The following is a 27,963-nucleotide window of genomic DNA, read 5'->3' on the forward strand; positions in this document are numbered from 1 at the left end:
TTTCCCAAGTTCAACACTTATTTTATTTCTAATAGTAATATACATTTTCACAGCAGAGTTTCCTTCAAAATCAATATTATATATTTTATACTGATGTCCTTTCTACGTCTGTAAAAGACCTCTTTGGTAGAGGCTTACCTCCCCCGTAAGAAGGGTAGGGCATAGTGAAATGCAATGTTCCTGATCACCCACCCCAGCCTCTGACGTATGGGGGGCAAATATCCGCTATTCATTTCATTACCACTGAATGGACAGACTCAGCTGCTGTCAGTCTGATGCACAAGGTGACCCTTACTGCGCCTCTGTGAATAAATATTCCAGGTCCGGCTGCCTCAGACGTTGCTCCATATCTCGATTTTTGGCAAACTCCTTAAGTAAATGCATAACTTCATTATTGAAGTCCTCAGGGGGATCCTGTGCCCCTGTAAAAATAAAGATCGGCAGATGAGTCCACTGTCCATACGATGCAACCCCCCGGCTCAGTACTGTAATATAGTGTTAATGGGGAATTCACATCTCCATAAAGTGATGGCTTATCACATCATGGGGGTCCGAGAGCAACAAGCCATCGCTTTGTAAGACTTAATGTTATGCACAAAACCCCTAGGGGAGGAGAGTCCTCACAGCCATATTTAAAGGGGTTGTCCAATGTTTGTTAGGCGCTGCTGAGAACTGCAGATTAGCATTCGCTTAAATGGAAGGCCGGGGTGACAGGTGATCTCATATGAGTGAACTATCCTTGGATACGTCATTAAAGAGGTGGTCCACTACTTTAAAGGGAACCTGTCACCTCGTTTTGCCACTATAAGCTGCGGCCACTGCCTTTTGGGGCTTATTTACAGCATTCTATAATGTTGTAGATAAGCCCCTGGTCTAACCTGGAAGATAAGAAAAACAAGTTTTATTATACTCACCCGGGGGCGGTCCGGTCCAATGGGTGTCGCAGGTCCGGCACCTCCCATCTTCATGCAATGTCGTCATTCTACTTGCTTCATGCCGTGCTCCTGCGCAGGCATACTGATCGGCCCTGTTGAGGGCTGAGCAAAGTACTGCAGTGAACAGGAGCTGGACCTCTCTGACCTTTCCCGACTCCTGCGCACTGCAGTACTCTGCTCAACAGGGCAGATCAGTACTCCTGCGCAGGAGGGCGGCATGAAGCAACCAGGATGACGACATCGCATAAAGATGGGAGGTTCCGGACCTGCGACACCCATCGGACCGGACCGCCCCCAGGTAAGTATAATAAAATTTGTCTTTCTTAAGTTTCAGGCTGGACCGGGGGCTTATCAACAACATTATAGAATGCTATGTATAAGCCCCGAAAGACAGTGGCCGCATCTTATAGCGGCAAAACGAGGTGACAGGTTACCTTTAACGTTTATTACCTAATTAATAGGGGGTCCGATGTGTAGCACCTGGCCGAAGAGACTACACCGTAGACTGCTGCCGACACTGAGAACAGCTCAACGTCAGGGGTGCTGGGTGTCGCAGCCCCATTGATCAGTTATTGATGACCTATCAAGGCCATCAATGTTAAAGTAATAGACAACCTCTTTAACCCCTTCACCCCCGAGCCCGTTTTCCACTTCATAATCAGAACAAATTTTACACTTCTGACCAGTGTCACTTTATGAAGTAATAAATCTGGAATGCTTCAACGGATCCCAGTGATTCTGAGAATATTCTTTTGTAAAAGAAACAAAACAGGGCGCATCCACTGTGTAAAACCTTTAAAACACAATTGTAATGGTGAGGCAAGGAGAGACTAACCTGAAAGGGTTGTGAAACTTCGGTCACAACACCTACAAACACATGAAACAGCTGCTGCAGTCTGCACAGGGTCCAAAGACATGTAAGTGAAGATGGCTTTAAGGTGCAATGATACACTGCACTGCTGTAGGTATAATTCAAGGAACTTTATTGGTGCCTACGCGTTTCCTGAGCTGTCCCAGCTCACTTCATCAGGGCATAATACAAGCATGCAATGCAGGAGTTTATATGCAATCCAAAGTGGAAAAAAAAAAGGGGCAGGACAAGTAACTGCCACATCAGCAAGGCAATGGTATAAAACACATTAAAATAATTGTATTTTAATAGAATATATTATAACCACATATAATAAGAATACATACTCAAGAACAATAAAAAAAATATATATATATATATATATATATATATTTCTTTTGAAATAGACACGGGGGATCATGGGGTCCAATAAAAAAGTAGTTAGAACCATCCTCAAGGAGTCAAGAACACAGTTCCAAAGTTAAGAGTGTATGGTGTTTTAATCCACATGACTATGGTGACTAGTGAGGAATGGGGTATGAGTTTTCGGATCAATGTTGAGATCAATCTATTCTCTTCCAGAATAAAGAGTAAATCCAAATAGATGTACCCTGAATAACGGATATGAAAAAAAACAAACAAAAAAAAAATTATGGAATACAGTGCAGTAGTGTTTTAATATTAAATATATTAAATCATAAAAACATGATAATGTAAAAAAGGGGGGGTTGTAGTATTTTAAAAAGACACTAAATGGCGCTAACACGAGCTTCAAGAAAGTGTCAGAGGCTTGAAGAGAAACTATAGTTAAAAGAGAAAGCTTTCTGTGTGAAACCAATGTGTGGAATGGAAGGATAAAACAAGATGGTCAGGCTAAACATCCCAATGGAGGGTTCAGTATGCATGGGAGGCAGGGACAAAAAACACCAAAAAACAAAATGGCCTTTTAATAAAAGACATCAGAAACAATATTTAGTCCAAAGGGTTCCAGAGATTTTAATTTGTAAGTGTCTGGATTCGGTTTGGTGTTTTGTTTGTCTGGTATCTGTTCAATGGGGTAAATAGTCAGTTTCTTGACGTCACGACCATGTATAAGGTCAAAGTGACGTGACAGACCATGCTTCTGAGAGCCAATTTTAATATTATGTTGGTGGGAATTTAACCGACAATGAAGTGCCTGGGTGGTACGTCCAACATAGATTTTGGGACAAGTGCATGTAATGATATAGATGACGTGTGAGGACAGACAAGTGAGGTGTATTTGATGGGGAATTTTTCTTGAGTGATGGGATGTGAGAAAATGATAGTCTGATGTGCAATATTGAGACAGCAACTACATTTAGAGTGATGACATTTATAGATGCCAGGAGATAAGGAATTGTTCTGCTTGTGAGATGGAATAGTGAGCCTGCTGGGTGCCAGTGTGTTTTTTAAGGATTTAGCCTTCCTGAAGGTTATAGCAGGTTTCTCTGGAATGATTTTATTTAAAATGGGGTCTCTTTTGACAATATGCCACAGACCCTCTATAATGTTCCTGATGGATTTGTGTTGTGAACTGTAGGTGGTGATAAAGTTGGTACAGAATTTATCACCTGGGGGTTTGGGAGTGGGCTTTCTGGACAGTAAAAGATCTTGATTAAAATTTTTAAAAACAATCTCACATGTCGAAGAAACTAATTTTCTAGGATATTTCTTACTTAAAAACCTCTCCTTTAAAATGTTAGCCTGGCTAGTAAAATCATCATCACTAGTACAGTTCTTGCGGATCCTTTGGAACTGGTTGTGAGGGATATTAAAAAGCCATTTCTGGTAGTGGCTACTACTAAAATGGACATAGCTATTTGTATCTACCCGTTTAAAATAAGTCTTGGTGCAAATCTTGCTATTCTTGACATAAAAAGTAATGTCTAGAAAGTTCATGGTTTGGTTACTGATGTGAGGGGTGAATTCCAGTTCCCAGTTGTTATTCTGTATGGTGGAAATGAACTGATCAACACTTATAAAACGTGTGTCCCATATTAAAAAGAGGTCATCTATATATCTTTTATAAAAGGATTATGGTTTTTGCAAATTCAACTGTAGTAATAAAAGCCTCCTCCAAAACACCCATAAAAAGATTTGCATAAGTAGTTGCGACCCATGATCTCATGGCTGTCCCACGTGTCTGATGATAAAAAAAACCCCAAAAAAGTTAAAAAAAAAATTGTTATGTACAATAAAATCCATACACACTGGCACCCAGCAGGCCCACTATTCCATCTCACAGGCAGAACAATTTCTTTTCTCCTGGCATCTATAAATGCCATTACTCTAAATGTAGTTGCTGTCTCAATATTGCACATCAGACTATTATTTTCTCACATCCCATCACGCAAGAAAAATTCTCTATCAAATACCACCTCACACGTCATTTATATCATTACATGCACTTGTCCCAAAATCTATGTTGGACGTACCACCCAGGCACTTCATTGTCGGTTAAATTCCCACCAACATAATATTAAAATTGGCTTTCAGAAGCATGGTCTGTCACGTCACTTTGACCTTATACATGGTCGTGACATCAAGAAACTGACTATTTACCCCATTGAACAGATACCGGACAATACACCAAACCGAATCCAGACACTTAATAGGAAAGAGGTGTACTGGATTTACAAATTAAAATCTCTGGAACCCTTTGGACTAAATATTGCTTCTGATGTCTTTTATTAAAAGGCCATTTTGTTTTTTGGTGTTTTTTGTCCCTGCCTCCCATGCATACTGAACCCTCCATTGGGATGTTTAGCCTGACCATCTGCAATGTGTGGGGGGATTTGGAGTGGGGATGGGGGTTAATGTGTGGGGGGATTTGGAGTAGGGGGTACATAATGTGTGGGGGGATTTGTAGTAGTGGGTACATAATGTGTGGGGGGATTTGGGAGTAGGGATGGGGGGTTATTTAATGTGTGGGGGGATTTGGAGTGGGGATGGGGGGTTATTTAATGTGTGTGAGGGATTTGGAGTGGGGATGGGGGGTTATTTAATGTGTGTGAGGAATTTGGAGTGGGGATGGGGGATTTAATGTGGGTGGGGGGATTTGGAGTGGGGATGGGGGGTTATTTAATGTGTGTGAGGGATTTGGAGTGTGGATGGGCGATTTAATGTATGTGGGGGATTTAATGTGTGTGGGGAGATTTGAGGACACAAAATGAAGAGTATGTATGAGGAAACAGTATGGAGGATGGGTGCAGACAGTATGGGGAGCGAATGGGTTAATGTATGTGGACACAGTATGGCGAGTGAGGGTGATGGGATGTGTGCAGACACGGTATGGGGAGTCGGGTAAGTGTGAGCAGACAGTATAGAGAGTGAGGGGGTAAATATATGAGGAGACAGTATGGTGAACAGGTAAGATGTGAGAGGAGACAGTATGAGGAGGGAGGGGAATAGTGTGTGGAGACAGTATATTGCAGATATTTTTATTCAGGAGCATTATAATGACACTTCTATCTTTAAGGGCGTCGTGTGGAGATTTGCTGCAGAAGACCGGAGAAGATGGAAGTCTGCAGAGACGAGATGTGGATGAGAAAACTCATCATGGGGTCTCAACAAGATGAAGAAAAGAAGCATAACGTCTGAAGAGACGACGTCATCTATAAGGTACCTGGATGTAAATGTTATTTGTGATACTGACTAATTCTCTTGTTTTTATTTATGTTAGGAACATTAAAGGGGTTCTCCATGTTTGTGCTGAGTCTGCAGCCATTCTATGTGACTGCAGACTTCTGAATTCTCACAGTGCTCACTGAACGCTGTCAGGATTCTCTCATGCCGGTAATTTACATACATGCGGTCACATGCTGACTAGACGTGTGTTGCCTCACTCAATGAAAATGAACAGAGCGAGGCCGGACACGTCTAGTCGGAATGTGGCCGGAAGTATACAAATCACATACTTGTGCTGACATGACTGTATATCGGCAAGGGAGAATCCTAAATGTGTGCAGTGCATTAGTTGTGAGAATTCAGAAGCTGCCATGTCAGGATTCAGCTCTGCAGGTTCCAGTAGTCATCACACGGACACTTCACTCATATGCGATTTTCATAGTTATGGTCTGTGGACAACGAGCTTCCCTTCCTGCTTTCATTTTTTTACAGAACATTGAGAGCATTAGGGAGAGCAGCTCGTCGGTACATGGCTAAGTGTGCAAGTCGCATATGTACTTGGGGGGGCGCCAAACCAAATTCTTGCCCCGGATGCCAGAAAGCCTAGACACGCCTCTGCCCACATGTCTACATTACATCATTATGCCATTTTTTTAACCCCTTAATCCCCGGAGGTATTTCCATTTTTTCCGGTTCTTTTCTTCCCAGAGCCATAACTTTTTTATTTTTCCGTCAATATGGCCATGTAGGGGCTTTTTTTTTTTTTTTTTGCGGGATGAGTTGTACTTTTGAGCAACACCAGTGGTTTTACCATGTTTTGTACTAGAAAACGGGAAAAAAAATTCCAAGTGCGATGAAATTGTAAAAAAAAAAGTGCAATATCACACTTGTTTTTTATTTTGCCTTTTTAGTAGGTTCACTAAATGCTAAAACTGACCTGCCATTATGATTCTCCAGGTCATTACGAGTTTATAGACACCAAACATGTCTAGGTTCTTTTATATCTAACTGCTGAAAAAAAATTCCAAAGTTTGCTAAAAAAAATTGCACAATTTTCTGAGACCGTAACGTCCCCATTTTTCATGATCTCGAGTTGATTGAGGGCTTATTTTTTGCGTGCTCGGCTGACGTTTTTAATGATACCATTTTGGTGCAGACACGATCTTTTGATTACCAGTTATTGCACTTTAATGTAATGTCGCGGTGACAAAAAAAAACGTAAGGCTAAGTGCACACGTACTTTTGTGCCCTGCGGATTTTTCTGCGCAGAATTAAAGAAATCCGCAGGTCAAATGACCTGCATTTTTCCTGCGGATTTCTTCCTTTTTTCTTGCGGTTTTTGTGCGGTTTTCCCCCTGCGGATTTGGAGAATGGAGCAGGTGGAAAACCGCACAAAAGAAGTGACATGCTGCATATTTTGAACCACAAGAAAACCGCGCGGAAAAATCCGCAGCATCTGCACAGCGTTTTTTTTTTTCTATTGATTAACATGCTACTGTAAATCACAATGCGGATATGCAGCGTTTCTGCGCGGTAGAATCCGCTGCGGATCCGCTGGAAATCTGCATCGTGTGCACATGGCCTCATTCTTGCATTTTGACTTTTTTCTCGCTACGCCGTTTAGCGATCAGTTTAATCCTTTTTTTATTGATAAATTGGGCGATTCTGAACGTGGTGATACTAAATATGTGTTTGTTTTTTTTATGATTTTATTTTGAATGGGGTGAAAGGGGGATGGATTTGAACTTTTATATTTTTTTTACATTTAAAAACATTTTTTTTTTCACTTTTGCAATGCTTCAATAGTTTCCATAGGAGACTAGAATCTGCCATAACCCGATCGGCTCTGTTAAATAGAGGCAACGATCAGATCGCTTCTATGTAGCTGAATTAGAAAACAGCAAAAGAGCAAAAAGGTTTACCCGTCCAGGCCTCCAGACAAATGCACTATCAGGATGCAGTGGACCCATATAATTAAGATGGCAACACAGGTGCAAGAATACCGATGAAACAACCGCTCACAGCCTACCAATACATGGAGGGGGCGGTTGCCTGGTATGTTAATCTAATATATAAAGCTCAAAGTGTGTATGTATGTGTGTATGTATGTATGTATGTGAGTGTGTGTGTCCGGGATTGGCATCCGCACCGTCGCAGCTACAGCCACAAAATTTGGCACAGTCACACGTCTGGACCCCAAGAGCGTCCTAAGCTATGTTGTGAGGCGAAATTTTAACCCCGCGCGTTCCAATTCACCAAACAAATTTGCCCCATCTACATACTGGGGAAAAAGTGTGTGCGTGTCAAGCCCCGCCTCTAATTATGATGTCATAATGGTTGCCATGGCGACACTGATGTCATCATAGGTTGCAAGCCCTGCCGCTCACTATGTCGTCATAATGGTTGACTATGGGATAGAGGATGTGTGATGGGTATATGGGCACTGGACTATGGGATGGAGGATATGTATGACGGGTATATGGGCACGGGACTATGGGATGGCGGATATGTATGATGGGTTTATGGGCTCGGGACTATGGGATGGAGGATATGTATGATGGGTATATGGGCATGGGACTATGAGATGAAGGATGTGTGATGGGTATATGGGCACTCGACTATGGGATGGCGAATATGTATTATTGGTATATGGGCATGGGACTATGGGATGGAGGATGTGTGATGGCTATATGGGCACTCGACTATGGGATGGAGGATATGTATGATGGGTATATGGGCTCGGGACTATGGAATCGTGGATATGTATGATGGGTATATGGGCACAGGACTATGGGATGGAGGATAATTATAATTTGCTATAACTAACCACAGTTAGTTACTATGCCCGGGCAGCGCCGGGCTCTTCTGCTAGTGCACAATAAAAAACTTGTATGCGGCGCTGTTCACACTATGGCCATGCACAGCATCCAGGCCAGCCTGGTGCGCTATTTCAGTGTTAGGATTTAGTGTTAGGTACCCGTAAAACGTGGAGACCTTTGGCGCAGGTTACGGGCTCACGTATTTTGGCCAAAATATCAGCTAATACTCCACATTTTTTGATGTGTTTTTTGCACTTTTTATTCAGGGTGCAGTTGGGCCCATTTGATCTTGTAAACTGCGGTGTCTGTTCACATGGCATGCATTTTGATGGCGCTGGGCAGCCCGCCTGAGCTAATAGAAGGGTGTCACTACTAGGCTGGCCTGGATGCTGTGCATGGCCATAGTGTGAACAGTGCCGCATACAAGATTTTTATTGTGCATTAACATTCCAGGCAACTGTCCCCTCCATGTATTGGTAGGCTGCGAGCGGTTGTTTCATCGGTATTCTTGCACCTGTGTTGCCATCTTAATTATATGGGTCCACTGCATCCTGATAGTGCATTTGTCTGGAGGCCTGGACGGGTGAACCTTTTTGCTCTTTTGCTGTTTTCTATTATTGGAGAATTTTTAAGTCCTCTATCTGTGCTATTTCTATGTAGCTGAATTACTCACTTGCTATATGAGCGCAGACCACTGGGTGGCGCGCATTGCAATCCAGCACTGACAACCACAGAGGTCTCCAGGAGATCTGCAGTTGTCATTCGAACCCACGGGTGACCCGTGATCTGGTGACGGAGGTCACCAGTGGGCGGATTTCCGGTGCGATTGCTGAAAGTGCATGTTAAATGTCACTGTCCACGATTGACAGCTGTATTTAACGGGTTAATAGCTGCGCGTGGATAGTGATTCCTCCCGCAGCTATTCTAGGCACATGTCAGCTGACATGTATACGTGTACGTAAGGTTGGTATACGCGAGTTGTGTAGTGTACGTCAGGTTGCCATATGTGCAAATGCCAAATGGGCCGGTCTAGCCGTAGGCTGCATTGTCTGCTATGCAATTAACAGTAATGGCATTCTCAGGACACAGATACTGTTATCAGTTGTAAAGGAGCACAGGGCCACTTCTTCCGTCACTCCAGCAGGCTGCTGGCAGCCTTTTTGCATTTCTACTATTTCATACTATATGGAGGCTGTTGGAGGGTCTATCATAATATATGGGAAACTTTGGGGGGACCATTATACTGTGTTGGGTGGCTGTGAGGTATCCATATTGCATGGGGTGGCTGTGGTGGACATTATACTGCGTGAAGTAACTGTGGGGGGAACATCATACTGTAAGGGGGCTGTGCAGGCTATCACACTACAGTTGTGGCCAAAAGTATTGACACCCCTGCAATTCTGTCAGATAATACTCAGTTTCTTCCTGAAAATGATTGCAAACACAAATTCTTTGTTATTATTATCTTCATTTAATTTGTCTTAAATGAAAAAACACAAAAAGAATTGTCCTAAAGCCAAATTGGATATAATTCCACACCAAACATAAAAAAGAGGGTGGACAAAAGTATTGGCACTGTTCGAAAAATCAAGTGATGCTTCTCTAATTTGTGTAATTAACAGCACCTGTAACTTACCTGTGGCACCTAACAGGTGTTGGCAATAACTAAATCACACTTGCAGCCAGTTGACATGGATTAAAGTGGACTCAACCTCTGTCCTGTGTCCTTGTGTGTACCACATTGAGCATGGAGAAAAGAAAGAAGACCAAAGAACTGTCTGAGGACTTGAGAAACCAAATTGTGAGGAAGCATGAGCAATCTCAAGGCTACAAGTCCATCTCCAAAGACCTGAATGTTCCTGTGTCTACCGTGCGCAGTGTCATCAAGAAGTTTAAAGCCCATGGCACTGTGGCTAACCTCCCTAGATGTGGACGGAAAAGAAAAATTGACAAGAGATTTCAACGCAAGATTGTGCGGATGTTGGATAAAGAACCTCGACTAACATCCAAACAAGTTCAAGCTTCCCTGCAGTCCGAGGGTACAACAGTGTCAACCCGTACTATCCGTCGGCGTCTGAATGAAAAGGGACTGTATGGTAGGAGACCCAGGAAGACCCCACTTCTTACCCCGAGACATAAAAAAGCCAGGCTGGAGTTTGCCAAAACTTACCTGAAAAAGCCTAAAACGTTTTGGAAGAATGTTCTCTGGTCAGATGAGACAAAAGTAGAGCTTTTTGGGCAAAGGCATCAACATAGAGTTTACAGGAGACAAAAAGAGGCATTCAAAGAAAAGAACACGGTCCCTACAGTCAAACATGGCGGAGGTTCCCTGATGTTTTGGGGTTGCTTTGCTGCCTCTGCCACTGGACTGTTGACCGTGTGCATGGCATTATGAAGTCTGAAGACTACCATCACATTTTGCAGCATAATGTAGGGCCCAGTGTGAGAAAGCTGGGTCTCCCAGCAGGACAATGACCCAAAACACACTTCAAAAAGCACTAGAAAATGGTTTGAGAGAAAGCACTGGAGACTTCTAAGGTGGCCAACAATGAGTCCAGACCTGAATCCCATAGAACACCTGTGGAGAGATCTAAAAATGGCAGTTTGGAGAAGGCACCCTTCAAATATCAGGAACCTGGAGCAGTTTGTCAAAGAAGAATGGTCTAAAATTCCAGCAGAGCATTGTAAGAAACTCATTGATGGTTACCGGAAGCTGTTGGTCGCAGTTATTTTGGCTAAAGGTTGTGCAACCAAGTATTAGGCTGAGGGTGCCAATACTTTTGTCTGGCCCATTTTTGGAGTTTAGTGTGAAATGATCAATGTTTTGCTTTTTGCTTCATTCTCTTTTGTGTTTTTTCATTTAAGACAAATTAAATGAAGATAATAATACCAAAGAATTTGTGTTTGCAATTTTCAGGGAGAAACTGAGTATTATCTGACAGAATAGCAGGGGTGTCAATACTTTTGGACACAACTATATATATATATTTTTTTTTTTACTCATTTATATAGCGTCATTAATTCCACAACGCTTTAGAAACATTATTATCACTGTCCCCAAAAGGGCTCACAATCTTAATTCCTTATCAGCATGTCTTTGAAGTGTGGGAGGAAACCGGAGAACACCCACGCAAACACAGGGAGAACATACAAACTCCTTGCAGATGTTGCCCTTGGTGGGATTTGTACCCAGGACCCCAGCGCTGAAAGTCTACAATGCTAACCACTGAGCCACCCCACTATATGTATTCTCATCTCATCCTTTAAAGTCTCTCACCCAACTCTTTTTAAGAATTATGCAGAACATGTGACTCAACTGAAAGACTTTTCAGTGTACAGTCTACGTACTCGTATTTTCATGGTAGTTTTCTATGTTTTAATTTTAGTCTTTGGACTCACAAGTATGAGCACCCTTGACGTGGGTTGCGAGCTTACCAATTTTGGCCAAAATATCGACCAATACATCATGTAGTGTATTTTATACATTATTTTCCATCTTTGCAGCCAGGCCCTTTCGTGTTGGTTGGTTGTACTGGGGCGTCTGTCATTGTGGGGTGCACTAATATAGTGCTGGGCAGCCGGTCTGATCTAATAATATGGGGGTCATCAATGGGATGTAAGCCACTGTGCATCACATGTACCTGGGTGTCAGGTATCCTATACAAGCCCCATCTGTGTGCATTTTTTACTAGGCAACCACCCCCTACATAAATTGGTAGGTTAGGGAGTGATTGTTTTCATCAGTATTTTGCATCTGTGCTGGCCCTGCCGTTATTATGAGGATCTCCTGCATCTTGCTAGTGCATTAATAATCTGATTTGGTGTTGGTAAGGCTGTAACTTTTTCTGTGATAGTTTTCTATGTTAAACAGATAAGAACTGAATGCTACTTTCTTGAGTTTTATGCTTTTATTCTGTAATTCTAGTTTTGAAAATTGAATAAAAATTCAGTTATAAAAAAGAGCCTTTGAGATAATTGTCCAAATACTTTTGGTCCTCTTAAAAAGTCACAGCTACATACTAAAGAGCTGTAATTCCTTATCCCTTAGGGCGGTTTCAGATGTCAGTGATAATCGCTCCGATGTTGGATCGCAGTGCACGGGCCGGCCGCCGCACTTCTCCTGACCCGAGGACGACAGCTTCGTAGAAATAAATCATGCTCGGGTCAGTAGATGTGCGGCCGGCCCGTGCACTGTGATCCCACATGGGAATAATTGTCACAGATACCTGAAACAGCCTTTACTCTAATTAGGATGTGAATACCCTGAGATTAAAGCTGGGAGTCTGCACTTTAAGCCCATATAGATTATATAACTGTACCTGGAATATGTTTTGATAAACAGCTAAAATGCCAAAACTTGTGTCAATGTCCAAATATGTCTGGACTTCCCTGTAGCTGTAAACACTAAGCTTCGCTTTCCATTCCATTTACAGTATGAAGGGCTTAATCTATTTATCACATCGTCTGTACCTGTGGCCCAGTAGTATATATCCCAGTCGTTGCTTGGCTCATTGATAAGGCGATCATAATGGGACATCTGTGCCTCTGTCATGGTGTTCAGGTATTTTTTGGCAAACAAACTACAAAGACAGAAAAATCAGCGTATGTTTCTCTGCTTTAGCAGAACAAATAGCATAAGACAAATACAGAAAACAGTCTATTAGGGCATCTACAGTTGTGTGAAAAGGTGATTGCCCCCCTTTCTGATTTCACATTCTTTTGCATGTTTGTCACACTTAATTTATTTGGTGATCTGAAACATTTATAAGACTAAGATAAACACAATTAAAGACAAAATGCAGTTTTTAAATTAAAGTTTTTATTATTAAGGGAAAAAGAAACCCAAACCTACAGGGCCCTGTATGAAAACGTGATTACCCCCCACCCTTAAAATATAAATTAACTGTGGTTTATCACATCTTAGGGAAGCGGAGTTCAAATTCCCTAGCCATACGCAGGCCTGATTACTGCCACACCTGTTTCCAATGAAGAAATCACTTAAAAAGTACCTGCCTGACAAAGTGAAGGAGACCAAAAGATCCTCAAAAGCTAGATATCATGCCGCGATCCAAAGAAATTCTGAAATGATAAACAAAGTAACTGAGATCTGTCAGTCTAGAAAAGGTTATAAAGCCATTTCTAATGCTTTGGGACTCCTGTGAACACAGTGAGAGTCATTATCCACAAATGGTGAAAACATGGAACAGTGATGAACCTTCCCAGGAGTGGCCGGCTGACCAAAATTACCCCAAGAGCACAGCAATGACTCATCCAAGAGGTCACAAAAGACCCTACAACAACATCCAAAGAACTGCAGGCCTCACTTGCCTCAGTTAAGATACTGGGCAAAAATGGCCTGTATGGCAGGGTTCCAAGATGAAAACCAGTGCATGGACAAAAAGAACATAAAGGCTCATCTCAGTTTTGCCAGAAAACATGTCAATGATCCTCAAGACATTTGGGTGAATACTCTGTGGACCGACGAGACAAAAGTTTAACTTTTTGGAAGGTGAATATCCTATTACATCTGGCGTAGAAGTACCACAGCATTTTAGAAAAGGAACATCATGGTGGTAGTGTGATGGTCTGGGGCTGTTTTGCTGATTCAGGATCTGGAATACTTGCTGTTGTAAATGTCACCATGAATTCTGCTGTCTACCGAAACATCCTGAAGGAGAATATCCGGCCATCTGTTCATGACCTCAAACTGAAGCACACTTGGGTTATGTAGCAGAACAATGATCCAAAACACACCAGCAAATCAACCTCTGAATGGTTTAAGAAAATGCTTAGCTACTTACCGGTAGCAGTGTTTTCGGATACCATGACAGCACCACGAGCGAGAGAGGGGATCCGCCCTTCAGGGACCGGAAACCAACAGACATAAAACGGCGGCACCTCTCTCCCACATCAGTTGGAATACAGAGCATGAGAGGTCCTCCCAGGTTAGTAGCAAAATATATACAACATTAACTAAATACAATCTACACACGTGTAAAAGCCTCAAGTCAAGTCTGGAAGAGTGTTCACCCACACATGAAGGGAGGGAATATAAGGGTGCTATCATCGTATCTGAAAACCACCGCTACCGGTAAGTAGCTAAGTATTTCTTCGGTGTCCCATGACAGCATCACGAGAGAATTACAGAGATGTAAAATGTCTAAGGAGGGACTAATGCTTCAAGCACCCTTCTCCCAAACGTGAGATCAGCAGAGCCACCAAATCCAGACTATAATGTTTAAAAAATGTGGATGAAGAAGACCACTTATCCGCCTTACATATGTACTCGACACGTCCGACCTCTCCGCCCAGGATGTCACCACGGCTCGGGTGGAGTGCGCCTTTAAGCCTTTCGGAACTGCCGTGCCACTTGCTGTGCATGCCAAGGAAATCGCCTCCCTAATCCACCTAGCTAAGGTACTTTTGGAGACTCTAAGCCCTTTCCTAAGCCCATGAAAGGAGACAAATAAGAGTTTTCCTTTTTCCACGTTCGGTCACTGAGATATAGGCAAGAAGACATCTCCTAACATCTAATGAGTGCAGTTTCTTTCTTTCTGATTGGCGGGGTTAGCACAAAAGGAAGGAAGGGCTATTTCCTGAAGCCTGTGAAACTTGGAAGTGACTTTTGGCAGATATAGGGGATCAGGTCTTAAAATGACCCTATCATCCCTAAACTGGGTATATGGAGGCTGCCTAGATAGGGCCTGCATATCACTAACCCTCCGAGCTGACGTTAGCGCGACTAAAAGGGCAGTTTTTAGAGACAGAATCTTTATCGGGGCTACCTCAGTAGGCTCAAATGGGGTCTCCGTCAATGCTGTCAACCGAGGCTCCACAATAACCATCGTATTGTTAACCGCTTTCACTAACCGATCCACCTGGTGAAGTGGCAAGCAGGAACTGCCTAACCTGGCCTCAGACGATGAGGAGGAAGAGGCTGATGAATCTGAGACAATTTCTCCAGAGTCACTCTCAGTCTTTGACACCGGAGAGATAGGTCTTCTTTAAGGGACACCTCTCTGGAAAGGGATCTGACTGAACCCCTGACCTCTGATCTAACCATCTCCCTTAATGTACTGTAGATGTAAAATCCGGGGTCTCCTCCGCCACCATCTGCTGAATGCAAGGTCGGCACAATTTTTTTTCATAGTGGTCTGGTAGCAGAATGCCGCAAACCACACAATCCTTATGTTTTGGCCTTAGAGGTACACTTCCCCTAATAGATTACAGAGAGACAAGGGTAGAGCTACATAACCAAGCGAACTTTTACGGAGATCACATACAAGTGACGTATAACTGCATGGTACCGTCCTTATGGGCTGGAGACTCATCCTAGAAGCACCTGGCGTCCATTCCAGCTTCTTTAAATAGCCCCGGCCCCTTTACGGTACGGCCCCTGGTCGGGGTCAGCAGGTTATCCTGATGGTCTGCCTGGTGCTCTTTTTGCATGTGCTGAGCGTCCCTCCCCCCTTCGGTGACCACGCCCCCAGGCCAAGTGCAGCTACTTCTCCCGTTGGCCACGGACCCATGCTGCAGTGTTCCGCCATCATACTTACCTCGCACCAGCGTGACGGCTCATCCAAGCCAGCTCCCCTCCTCGGGGCTGCTTCCTTTGCTGCCGCCTACACATGCAGTCCCGCTGCAGTGTGGCGCTTCCAGCACACCGGATAGACCAAGGCAGGGGACCCCCGCTACCTGAGTCGGCCTGCCGGGCCCGGATCCATCTTCAATCTTCTACCTTCTTCCATCAATAGGTATGTCTGAAGAGGTTCCCCTGTCAGGGACAAGAAACCAACTGATGCCGGAGATAGGTGCTGCCCTTTTATGTCTGTAGGTTTTCCTGTCCCTGAAGAGCGGATCCACTCTCTCGCTCGTGGTGCTGTCATGGGAGACCGAATAAAACAAAATTAAGACTTTGGAGTGGCCTAGTCAAAGTCCTGACCTTAATCCGACTGAGATGCTGTGACATGACGTTAATGTGGCTGAATCATAACAATTCTGCAAAGATGAGTGGGCTAAAATTACTTCAGAGCATTGTAAAGGACTCATTGCAAGTTATCGCAAACGCTTAATTGCTTAATTGTTGCTAAGGGTGGCCCAACCAGTTATCAGGTTTAGGGGGTGTGAGGCAGTGACCCATGTCACAGGTAGGGGTCACTGTGTGTTCTCCCCCGGATATGCACAGAGGCGTATTGAGACCATGATGGTGCATTGCAGTTGCAGGCGTAGCTGTGATTGCAATGATGAACCAGTGACCGATGTCACAGGTAGGAGTCACTGTGTGTTCTCCCTAGGATGTGCACGGAGGCGTATGAAGGCCATAGGAGTGCATGGCAGTCATGGGCGTAGCTGTGACTGCAATGCAGACTAAAAATAATAAAAATAAGTCTAGTCTTGGACATGCTAGTGTCCAAGGCAGATGTAGGGAAAACCTGCTCTGGGATGCTGTATTGTGAAACAGACTGCAGTCCGGTAGTCGTGCAGTCCATTTCATTCCAGGCCCGGGGTTTCCATGTGGCTGAAGGTCACAGTTCTCAGTTAAAATCCCTGCAGTAAAGGGTATGGGTGTGTGAGCTGTAACATCAGTGTCAGCCTGGTGTGTGCTATTGGGCAGAGCAGTCGGCTTTGCAGAGCTATACCTGTGTGAGGCAACACAGGCCAGCAGAGCCAGCAGCCAGGGCAGCTGAATAGACTGGCACCCGCAGCATACACAGCGGTGCTGCCGTCCAAGACAACTGGTCTCGGAGGTGGATGTCCTGTGCCCAATGGAGGACTAGCGTGTTTAACGGCTGCAAACAGGTGAATATGGTACCCGGCTGTAATCCGGAGGATATTAAGGACTGTGTACGGTTGTGAGTAAAGAGACATTGATACGGTGGTGTAGTCGCCCATGGTAACTGGTCAGAGGAAGAATAGCGTGTTTAGTGACTGCGATCTAAAGTATATGGTGTACTGTGAAAAGCTGTAAGAGACATTGACAAGGTGCTGCAGTTGCCCACAGTAACTGGACAAAGGGAGGTCCAGCATGTTTTGTGACTGTGCAAACAGAAAGATGCCATGTACTATGTATTGCTGTGTTATGTGAACTGGACATTAAGGCTATGCACTTGTGTGAACTAATAATAAATGCTATGCACCTGTGTGAAATGGACATTTAATGTTGTGAATCAAGACATTAAAGAGACTATGTGATGGAACTTTGTAGGTCATTGCCTTGTCATTGCATAAGTGTTGCTACCGCTGCACTACAGGGGCAATCACTTTTTCACACAGGACCCTGTAGGTTTGGATTTCTTTTCTCCTTAATAATAAAGACCTTCATTTATAAACTGCTTTGTGTGATTACTTGTGTTACATTTGTGTAATATTTAAATTTGTTTGGTGATCTGAAACATTTAATTGTAACAAACATGCAAAATAATAGAAAATCAGGAAGGGGCAAACACTTTTTCACACAAATGTAGGTGTGATAGTGGGGGGTAGCAAAGTGCTCACCTTCCCCTACAATCAGCCAAGAAGAAAATCTGAGCAAGCCCAAGCACAGACACACACACCGTACCTGAGCAGTATGCAGTTTTCCAGCATGCCTCTTTTGCGGCTCTCATATAATAATCTTGCTCTCTTAATTTCTGCACTTTCATTTTTCCGCTCCTTCCAAACAGGCAGATGGATCTCTTCGGCATTCCTTCCGGTATCACCAGATGTCATGTACCGTGGTGCTTGGCGTATTAACGCAGATGAGAGAAGTGCAAACTATAACAAAAGCAAGAAGAGCGGTAATACAACAGTTCGAAAAGACGAATCTGCTCAAGAGCATGAAAATCTGGCATTTCTTACAAAAGCTTAAAGGGAACCTGTCACCCCCCTGGGCGTTTTAAGTAAAAGAGCCACCTTCAGCAGCACTGAGGCTGCATTCTGTGAAGGCACACAAGCAGGTCACTGGCAGGTCAGCTCATCAGACACTGCATGCTGAGGGAGGAAAAAGAAATAGGAGGAGGGGGATGGGGGAAGCTGCAGCTAGAGTTGTCACAGCACAGGCATACTACACAGGAGGAGGCGGCGCCCAGACACAGGACAAAGGCATGATACAGGGGGACACACCATACCTATGGGACACATTACAGGTATGAGCACCTATTTATAAAAGTCGATATTTCAGTGTTCCTAGGGGTCAGAAACAGAAGAGCCACCTTCACAGAATGCAGCCTTAGTGCTGCTGAAGGTGGCTATTTTACTGAAAAACGCCCTAGGGGGTGACAGGTTCCCTTTAATTTTAAACGGAGACTGTCAACCCCAACTGAATTATAAATTGATTTTACGGCGTACATTATGTACTAAAAATTGCTTTGCAGTAGGATTCTGCTCATCGGTACGATAATAGTGATATCAAACGTCCAGTTTTTTATTATTTTAGTTATGAAAAAAATATCAGAAGTTTAAAAAGAAAAATGTTGGGGTAGTGAAGCTATTTTCTGAGAGCAGGAACGTGTTATTTTTCAGTGGATGGAGCTGTGTGATGGCTTATATTTTGCAGGACAAAACGACAATTGTATTGATACCATTGTGGGATATATGTGGTGTTTTGATCACTTGTTACAACATTATTTGTGGAATTGCAGCAACCAAAAAAACGTAATTTAGGAGCGCTTGATATTTTTTTGTTTACTGATTGGATTAATTATCTTGATAGATCAGACTTTTCTGAAGGCAGCGATACCACATATAAACTATGTATAAAATTAGGGATATTTGTATTTCAGGTGAAATTTATGGAAACCGTAAAAAGTTCATGCTACAGTGATATATTATCATGAACGAAGGACATTTAAGTAGAGGCACACAATGGTGACTTCCTCATCTCAAATTATTTATTGAAACAAAAGCCAATAACAGTGGTGGGTAGACCCTAACAAAACATGTCAATGTCTCAATAACTTGTCGTGTGGCCTTAAAGGGAAAGTGCCATTCAAAAAAAAATTTTTCAGCAATTGAAAAAATGTAAAGAATGTTTACATTTTCTTAAAAAAAATATTATCATTTGTTTTTAATTTTGTAAAATATGAAAAATAATTTTAAAAAGTTTGGCATTTCCACTTGTTAACACTAGGGGGAGCAGCTACTGAAATTTGGCACAAAAAGCGGAATCTGCTGACATGGGGGTGGTGTCACTCCTCTCCTCCCCTTCTGGGTGTTTGCTCAGGGAAAAGAGGGGATGACATTTAGGGACACAGTGAGCAGCCATTTTGATGGGGCCTGCAAAGTTACTGACTGTCTTTGCATGCAAAGTCTGGATCAGAACAGGTCATCAATCAGCAGAAATGTGTCCTGGATTTCTGTGGAGCAGACATGCAGACGGTCCATCCATGTGTATAAAACTCAGCGCTCTATGTACAATCCCTGGCACCGAACACAGTGCCCCCCCCCCATAGACCAGCACACTGCACTCCTGAAATACTCTGTGCTGCTGTCACCCTGCTCCTTCCACCATACATCAGGCCCCTGTCGCCTCGCTTTCACACATAGCCAGGACAGGATCTGAGGAGAGGAATGGGGTCTTCGGTCACCAAGGATGGCAGGCAGCAAGGATTCTGGGAGCAGGGTGACAGCAGCGCAGAGTATTTCAGGAGAGCAGTGTGCTGGTCTATGGGGGGCACAGAGGGAGATATATGGGGGAGGAGCAGGGTGACAGCACACAGAAATCCAGGAAACATTTCTGCTGATTGACGGCCTGTTCTGATCCAGACTTTGCATGCAAAGACCCCATTCCCCTCCTCAGATCCTGTCCTGGCGATGTGTGAAAGCGAGGCGACAGGCGCAGTCCGGGGTGACGCTGGGAAGCAGGATGGGGGGAAATGTAGCCATATAGTAACGATAAAAATGAGACCCCTCTCTTCAGCTGCCTCACTAGCCCTCCCCTGGCTGCACCTAACTATTACCCCTGACCCGTGTGCAGGTGCTCAGCCAGAACCACCCTAGAATGGGTCCCCTTTTAGCAGATAATACCGCCATAGAGTTCACACATAATACCGCCATATAGATCACACAATACCGCCATATACTTCACACATAATACCACCATATGGATCATACACAATGCCACCATGTAGATCACACATAAAACCAGCAGGGTGACAGCAGCACAGAGTATTTCAGGAGAGCAGTATCACACGGGATGCGATTAGATACACGGCTCAGAAGTCAGTATCACACGGGATAGGATTAGATACACGGCTCAGCAGTCAGTATCACACAGGAGAGGATTAGATACACAGCTCAGCAGTCAGTATCACACAGGAGAGGATTAGATACACGGCTCAGCAGACAGTATCACATAGGAGAGGATTAGATACACAGCTCAGCAGACAGTATCACACAGGAGAGGATTAGATATACGGCTGAGCAGTCAGTATCACATAGGATAGGATTAGATACACGGATCAGCAGTCAGTATCACACAGGTTAGGATTAGATACACAGCTCAGCAGTCAGTATCACACAGGATAGGATTAGATACACAGCTCCGCAGTCAGTATCACACAGGATAGGATTAGATACACGGCTCAGCAGTCAGTATCACATAGGATAGGATTACATACACAGCTCAGCAGTCAGTATCACACAGAATAGGATTAGATACACGGCTCAGCAGTCAGTATCATACAGGTTAGGATTAGATACACGGCTCAGCAGTCAGTATCACACAGGTTAGGATTAGATACACGGCTCAGCAGTCAGTATCACACAGGATAGGATTAGATACACAGCTCAGCAGTCAGTATCACACAGGAGAGGATTAAGGGGGTTTTACACTAAGCGATATCGCTAGCAATATCGCTAAAACGTCACTGGTTTTGTGACGTTATAGCGATATTGCTAGCGATATCGCTATGTGTGATACTTACCTCCGACCGGCTCCCCCGCTGTCCATCGCTGATCGCGCGAGAATGTCCGGCTCCATTTCTCGTCGGGCGCTTCCTCCTGAGACGACGAGCGACGCGTGGAGGCGGGCGGGAGGACGCCAGGATCGCTGTGTCTGAAAGGTGAGTATCATGCGCTGCGTCGCTGCTGCATCGCTGTGAGATCTTTCTGTATGAAAGCTCACTAGCGATCATTTAGCGATGCACCAGCGATCCTGACCGGGTGGGATCGCTGGTCGGATCACTGGTGCATCGCTAAATGTAAAAGGGCCTTTAGATACACGTTCCGCAGTCAGTATCACACAGGAGAGGATTAGATACACGTTCCGCAGTCAGTATCACAGGATAGGATTAGATACACAGCTCAGCAGTCAGCATCACACAGGAGAGGATTAGATACACGGATCAGTAGACTATCACACAGGAGAGGATTAGATACATGGCTCAGCAGTCAGTATCACACAGGAGAGGATTAGATACACAGCTCAGCAGTCAGTATCACACAGGAGAGGATTAGATACACGGATCAGTAGACTATCACACAGGATAGGATTAGATACATAGCTCAGCAGTCAGTATCACACAGGAGAGGATTAGATGTATGGCTCCGCAGTCAGTATCACACAGGATAGGAATAGATACATAGCTCAGCAGTCAGTATCACACAGGAGAGGATTAGATACACGACTCCGCAGTCAGTATCACACAGGATATGAATAGATACACGGCTCAGCAGACAGTATCACACAGGATAGGATTAGATACACGGCTCAGCAGACTGTATCACACAGGAGAGATTAGATACACGGCTCAGCAGTCAGTATCACATAGGATAGGATTAGATACACGTATGAGCAGACTGTATCAAACAAGATAGGATTAGATACACGGATCAGTAGACTATCACACAGGATAGGATTAGATACATAGCTCAGCAGTCAGTATCACACAGAAGAGGATTAGATACACGGCTCCGCAGTCAGTATCACACAGGATAGGAATAGATACATAGCTCAGCAGTCAGTATCACACAGGAGAGGATTAGATACACGACTCCGCAGTCAGTATCACACAGGATATGAATAGATACTCGGCTCAGCAGACTGTATCACAAAGGATAGGATTAGATACACGGCTCAGCAGACAGTATCACACAGGAGAGGATTAGATACAGGGCTCAGCAGACAGTATCACACAGGATAGGATTAGATGTCCAGCAGATGGCCAAGTGTTTTGAAAGAGCAGGGAGCAACTCTTCCTATGTTTTGCAAGTGCAGGAGCTGCAGATGGTCGGGTGTTTTGGAAAGAGCAGCTCGGTCTCCAGGAGCTTGTCCTGTATCCTCTCCTGCAGCTAGTATGTGCAGAGTGAACATCCAAGCCCTGTTATGCTGGAACAGTACAGCATCCAGGGCTTGCAATAGAGTGTAAATGGAGCTAAAAGGAAAGCACTGGGCTCTTATAAGATGGCGCCAGGCCACACCTACAGCTGTGAATTGAGCTGCCCACAGAGGCGTGGCCAGTTCACTCCTGATGCAGCTGCAGATACAGATAGGGTTGGGAGCCGACTCTTGTCTCTTATGCCCAGGGACTGCCGTAAATGAGCATGGAAAGTGTCGTTCAGCAGCCAGAAAGATAAGATGGCAGCCCCCAGTGGCTGCATTAATACAGTAAAAAAAAAAACCATACACACCACTGAGTCAAGCTTAGGAAACAATATTTTCTTTTTCACATTAAATTATGAACAAACATGGCACCTTCCCTTTAAGCATCAATTACAGCTGACAACGACGTCCCCTGCTGTTCACAAGTGGAGTTACTGTCTGCTGAGGCATGGCATCGCACTCTTCTTGAAGGGTGGCCCTCAGGTCATTGAGGTTCTGGGGTACAGAGTTACGAGCCTCTACACAGCGACTCAGCTGATCCAATAGGTTTCCTATGGGATTGAGGCCTGGAAGAAGTACAGGCCACACCATTTGAGGTACAACAATCACCAGCAGCTGCTCCCTAATTATGTAAACCTTGAAGAGCTGGAGCATGGTCAGCCATGAAGATGAAATTAGGCCTGTGGTGTTCATGCAGTGACACAATGACTGAATTATTTTCTTCAAGAAGTTGTGGCTTGTTACTGTGCCACTGACAAAGTGTAGGGCAGTTCTTATTGACTAGACACACCCGCCCACATTAAAACCACCAAAGGCTTGTCTGGTGACAACAGTGGCTGATGCATCGCGCGCTCCTTGATGTCTCCAACATAGTTGGCGGTCATAATTTCTGCTCCTCGTGAATCCACTTTCATCAGTGAACAGCACTGAGGCCCACTGGTCCCTCGTCCAGCGTAGATGTCGCCTGTGCATGGTGGTGAGGTCAGGTACCCTTGCAGGTCATCTAGTACGCAGACCTCGCTGATGTAAACGGTTTTGAATGGTCTGAGTGACACTTGGGTGCCTCTCACCTCCTCTAAATGTACCTGGAGATGTGGCAATCACCATCTGATTCCGAAGGGCATTGTTCCCAATGAAGCAAAGGACGTCCACTTCTGTCTTTCTGTGACTCTTCCAGTCTCTATGTTGTACCCTGCTGATGACTGACACTCTAAGCTCAGTGGTCACTTCCGTCTGAGAACGTCCTGCTTGAAGTCTCGCAGTGGCAACGCACTGGTGACCAGTTTGGTTTCATGATGTCGAAATGTGAACAGCGTGATGAGGAGGACTGTAATACCAATTCTAATTGAACCCTGAAATTTATTGGCCAATTCATGGAAAAAACACCTGTGAATTTTGCCATTAAGGCCTGTTTCACATTTCCGTCTTTTTTTGTCAGTCAAAATCCAACAAAGGTGACAAAAACCGATCCGTTTCCGTTATGGGCCAAACGGATGCTACAGGACCTGTTTTTAGGTCGGAGCCGCTGCAAACGGGAAGTGGAAGAAAGTTAAAGGAAGAGAGAGAGAGATTTCTTTCACAGGCTTTCCGAAACACTATTCAGAGTTAAAATCCCTGGCAGCGCAAATCTGGCAGGCACGCGCAATACAAAATAGCGGACCCTCGCTCAGAAAAAACGTTTCAGAGTCCGTCTCCTCCGCCTGGGAGCCGCTACAATTCTGACGGATCCGTCAAAAAACGGATGAGACGGACGACCATCAGTCAAAATCCGCCGCTAATGTAAGTGTATGGGGGTAAAAAAAACGGATCCGACAAAAAAGGGGCGGATCCGTTTTTTTCTAAAACTGACGGATTTTGACTGACGTCAAAAAATGGAAATGTGAAACAGGCCTAAGTCGCAAGAGAACAGCAAGTTGCGGAAAAAGTACTGAAACACTGAACAGTTGGACATGGGCATTCAGAAGCTTAAGTTCTCAAAAGGTTAGAGGGCATTTTAGAATAATCCTGAAATTTCACCCAAAAGGCAAATATCCCTAACTTTTTGTGAGTAGTGTATTTTTATTTCTAGTTTTTTTCAATAGCCTTTTTTTATTATTTTTAATGGGGGGGAAAAAGGCTTGTGGCCTTTTTTATAAATTTACACTACCGTTCAAAAATTTAGGGTCACTTAGAAATTTATTTTTTTTTTATTTTATTTTTTTTAAAGAAAAGCACTGTTTTTCCAATGAAGCTAACAATAAATGATTGAGAAATACACTCTATACATTGTTAATGTGGGAAATGACTATTCTAGCTGCAAACGTCTGGTTTGTAATGCAATATCTTCATAGGTGTATAGAAGTCCATTTCCAACAACCATCACTCCAGTGTTCTTATGGTACTTTGTGTTTGCTAACTGTGTAAGAAGGCTAATGGATGGTTACAATACCCTTGAAAACCCTTGTGCAAGTATGTTAGCACAGCTGAAAACAGTTTGGCTGATTAGAGAAGCTATAAACCTGACCTTCCATTGAGCTAGTTGAGAATCTGGAGCATTACATTTGTTGGTTCCATTAAACTCTCAAAATGTCCAGAAATAAAGAACTTTCATGTGAAACTCGACAGTCTATTCTTGCTCTTAGAAATGAAGGATATTCCATGCGAGAAATCGCCAAGAAACTGAAGATATCCTACAACACTGTGTACTACTCCCTTCAGAGGAGAGCACAAACAGGCTCTAACCAGAGTAGAAAGAGAAGTGGGAGGCCCCGCTGCACAACTGAGCAACAAGACAAGTATATTAGAGTCTGTCGTTTGAGAAATCGACGCCTCACAGGTCCTAAACTGGCAGCTTCATTAAATAGTACACGCAAAACGCCAATGTTAACTCCGGGATGCTGGCCTTCAGGGCAGTGTGGCATGGAAAAAGCCATATCTGAGACTGGCTAATAAAAGGAAAATATTAATATGGGCAAAAGAACACAGACATTGTACAGAGGAAGATTGGAAAAAAGTGTTATGGCCAGAGGAATCCAAGTTTGAGGTGTTTGGATCACACAGAAGAACATTTGTGAGAAGCAGAACAACTGAAAAGATGCTGGAAGAGTGCCTGACGCCATCTGTCAAGCATGGTGGAGGTAATGTGATGGTCTGGGGTTGCTTTTGTGCTGGTAAAGTGGGAGATTTGTACAAGGTAAAAGGGATTTTGAATATGGAAGGCTATCACTCCATTTTGCAACGCCATGCCATACCCTGTGGACAGCGCTTGATTGGAGCCAATTTCATCCTTCAACAGGACAATGACCCAAAGCACACCTCCAAACTATGCAAGAACTATTTAGGGAAGAAGCAGGCAGCTGGTATTCTATCTGTAATGGAGTGGCCAGCGCAGTCACCAGATCTCAGCCCCATTGAGCAGTTGTGGGAGCAGCTTGACCGTATGGTACGCAAAAAGTGCCCTTCAAGCCAAACCAACTTGTGGGAGGGGCTTCTGGAAGCATGGGGTGAAATTTTTCCAGATTACCGCAGCAAATTAACTGCTAGAATGCCAAAGGTCTGCAATGCTCTAATTGCTGCAAAGGAGCATTCTGTGCCAAAAGCAAAGTCTGAAGGAGAAAATTATTATTTCAAATAAAAATCTTTTTTTTGAACCTTGTCAATGTCTGGACTAGACTTGAAATTCATTTGGCAACTCATTTAATAAAAGTATGAGTTTTCATGGAAAACACTAAATTGTCTGGGTGACCCCAAACTTTTGAATGGTAGTGTATACTTTTTAAAACTTTTTTTTTTTTTTACTTTTCACTGTTTTGTTAGTCCCTTAGGGGACTTGAAGCTGCGATCGTCTGCTCGCATGTGCAATATGCAGTGACGCCACATCATGGCTGCATATAGTAAAACTCATGGTCCCCTTGAAGCCTGGCCACATGCAGAGTTTCAAAAGAACTTCATAATGACAAGCACGGGGGGGGGGGGTCTTAAACAGACCCCCAGCTGTCATAGAAACCCATTAGGGTCCTACAATCACATCACAGAACCGTCGGGCGCGTTGAACGATGTGCACCCAGGCCAGCATGTGTTAAATGAAGCTGTCCAGTGTCCTCCAGCCATGATTGTCAGAGACAGGTCCTGGGTGTAACACACAGCCGTCACCTCCTGTGTATAGGGGGGCTCACCCTGTGAGGCTGCTACATACACACACTCCCAGCTGGCCCTGTACTCCTCCCGCGGATGTCATGAAGGTGTTAAATAAATGGGGTAATTCTGCAGTTCCTGCACACGGTGAGCAAAGATCGTGTCTCAAATGCAACGGAAACTATTATTAGAAGACTGACTTGATTGTTGTGATCACGTACAGATTATTGAAGATGGCGTCTCCAGCCTTATCCACATTTTCCCCAAACTGGGATCGGCGCATGCACATTGGGAACTGCCCATTGTGGGAAAGGCTTCACTCCCTTGCGTGCTCCGCTCCTGTTATACAGAAGGCTGTGGATGAGCAGAGTATACATGCAGCTGCAGGCCTCATTGTCACATGGTGCAGAACAGTTAGAGTCTAAGTGGACGTTCCCCTTTTCACATGTAAAGCGCCATGGAATAAACGGCGCTATATAAATGCATAATAATAATAATTATGTGCGAGACCCCGCGGGCGGACCCCAATTGTCTTGAGTCCATTCACAGAACAAGCCCTTTAGAGCCCAAACCGCATGTCAATATCTCCACGTAAATCTGCAGTGTGAATGCTGCCACGCGACAACCTGCACTGACCCAAAGATCGGAAGCGCAGTGTGTTACCTCATACATGTAGGTAAACTACAACTTCCGGCATGCCCCAATATCTTTAGACAGCCAGTGCATGCTGGGAAGTGTAGTTTTCAGGGCATAGGTGTCCAGACTACACAACAGACTGCGCTCAGACACACACATTAGCTGCGCGCACACAGGTGTTCGAGCAGTAACATGTGACAGAAGAGGACGGAGGTCCCCGGGCGCCCCCTATCAGCGAGCTGGAGGTCCTCACCCGCGCTCTGCTCCCCGACAGCATCCTGCGCGCCTCTGTGACGTCACTAGCACAACCCGGCCCTCGGAACCGGAAGCTGCCGCGAGCAGGCACCTCGCAGGCCGGAAGTTCCGGTGAGCGCGGGATTGTGGGAACTGTGGAGTTCCATTCTCAGTGCGGAGAGACGTGCGCGGGACCGAGGAACGATTGCAGACCGGACTGACGACACACACGGGGACACAGCGCCGGACACGTACATCCGGGGTCCCGGGCCGGGTATGGCGGACGGGGCGGATCTTATAGATATTTACGCCGATGAAGAGTTCATGCAGGTGGGAGAGACCCGGGCCGCCACCGCCAAGAGAGATGTACAGCCTTTATTTACTTCTTGTATGTGGGGCGCATGATGGGTGCGGGCGCATGTGTCTACC

General features: G+C 44.5%; 2 protein-coding genes across 5 annotated transcripts in view; one reads left to right on the forward strand and one right to left on the reverse strand.

Moving 5' to 3' along the window:
* SDHAF2 (succinate dehydrogenase complex assembly factor 2) lies at positions 1 to 27,704 on the reverse strand. Of its 2 annotated transcripts, none has more exons than XM_073573907.1 (4): positions 27,554 to 27,704; positions 17,812 to 18,005; positions 12,723 to 12,832; positions 1 to 422 (listed from the first exon to the last, which is right to left on the reverse strand). In XM_073573907.1, exons 1-4 carry the CDS (start codon positions 27,575 to 27,577, stop codon positions 292 to 294), a joined length of 459 nt encoding a protein of 152 aa, XP_073430008.1. In that variant the 5' UTR covers positions 27,578 to 27,704; the 3' UTR covers positions 1 to 291. The 2 variants fall into 2 exon arrangements, with proteins under 2 accessions (XP_073430008.1, XP_073430009.1); XM_073573908.1 differs by lacking the exon at positions 27,554 to 27,704 and adding an exon at positions 27,328 to 27,428.
* Positions 27,705 to 27,732: 28 nt separating this feature from the next.
* CPSF7 (cleavage and polyadenylation specific factor 7) overlaps positions 27,733 to 27,963 on the forward strand; it is a 48,859-nt gene continuing 48,628 nt past the window's right edge. For 2 of the 3 annotated variants that reach the window (XM_073573904.1, XM_073573905.1), the window contains exon 1: positions 27,769 to 27,900. In XM_073573904.1, coding sequence (XP_073430005.1) covers positions 27,811 to 27,900 — 90 coding nt within the window. In that variant the 5' untranslated portion in view covers positions 27,769 to 27,810. Of the gene's footprint in view, positions 27,901 to 27,963 lie in introns of all 3 variants that reach the window. The other variant, XM_073573906.1, reaches the window with a different exon arrangement.

Source organism: Dendrobates tinctorius, unplaced genomic scaffold (genome assembly GCF_039654945.1).
Source record: "Dendrobates tinctorius isolate UK_male_01 unplaced genomic scaffold, ASM3965494v1 ptg000037l, whole genome shotgun sequence".
NCBI lineage: Eukaryota > Metazoa > Chordata > Amphibia > Anura > Dendrobatidae > Dendrobates > Dendrobates tinctorius.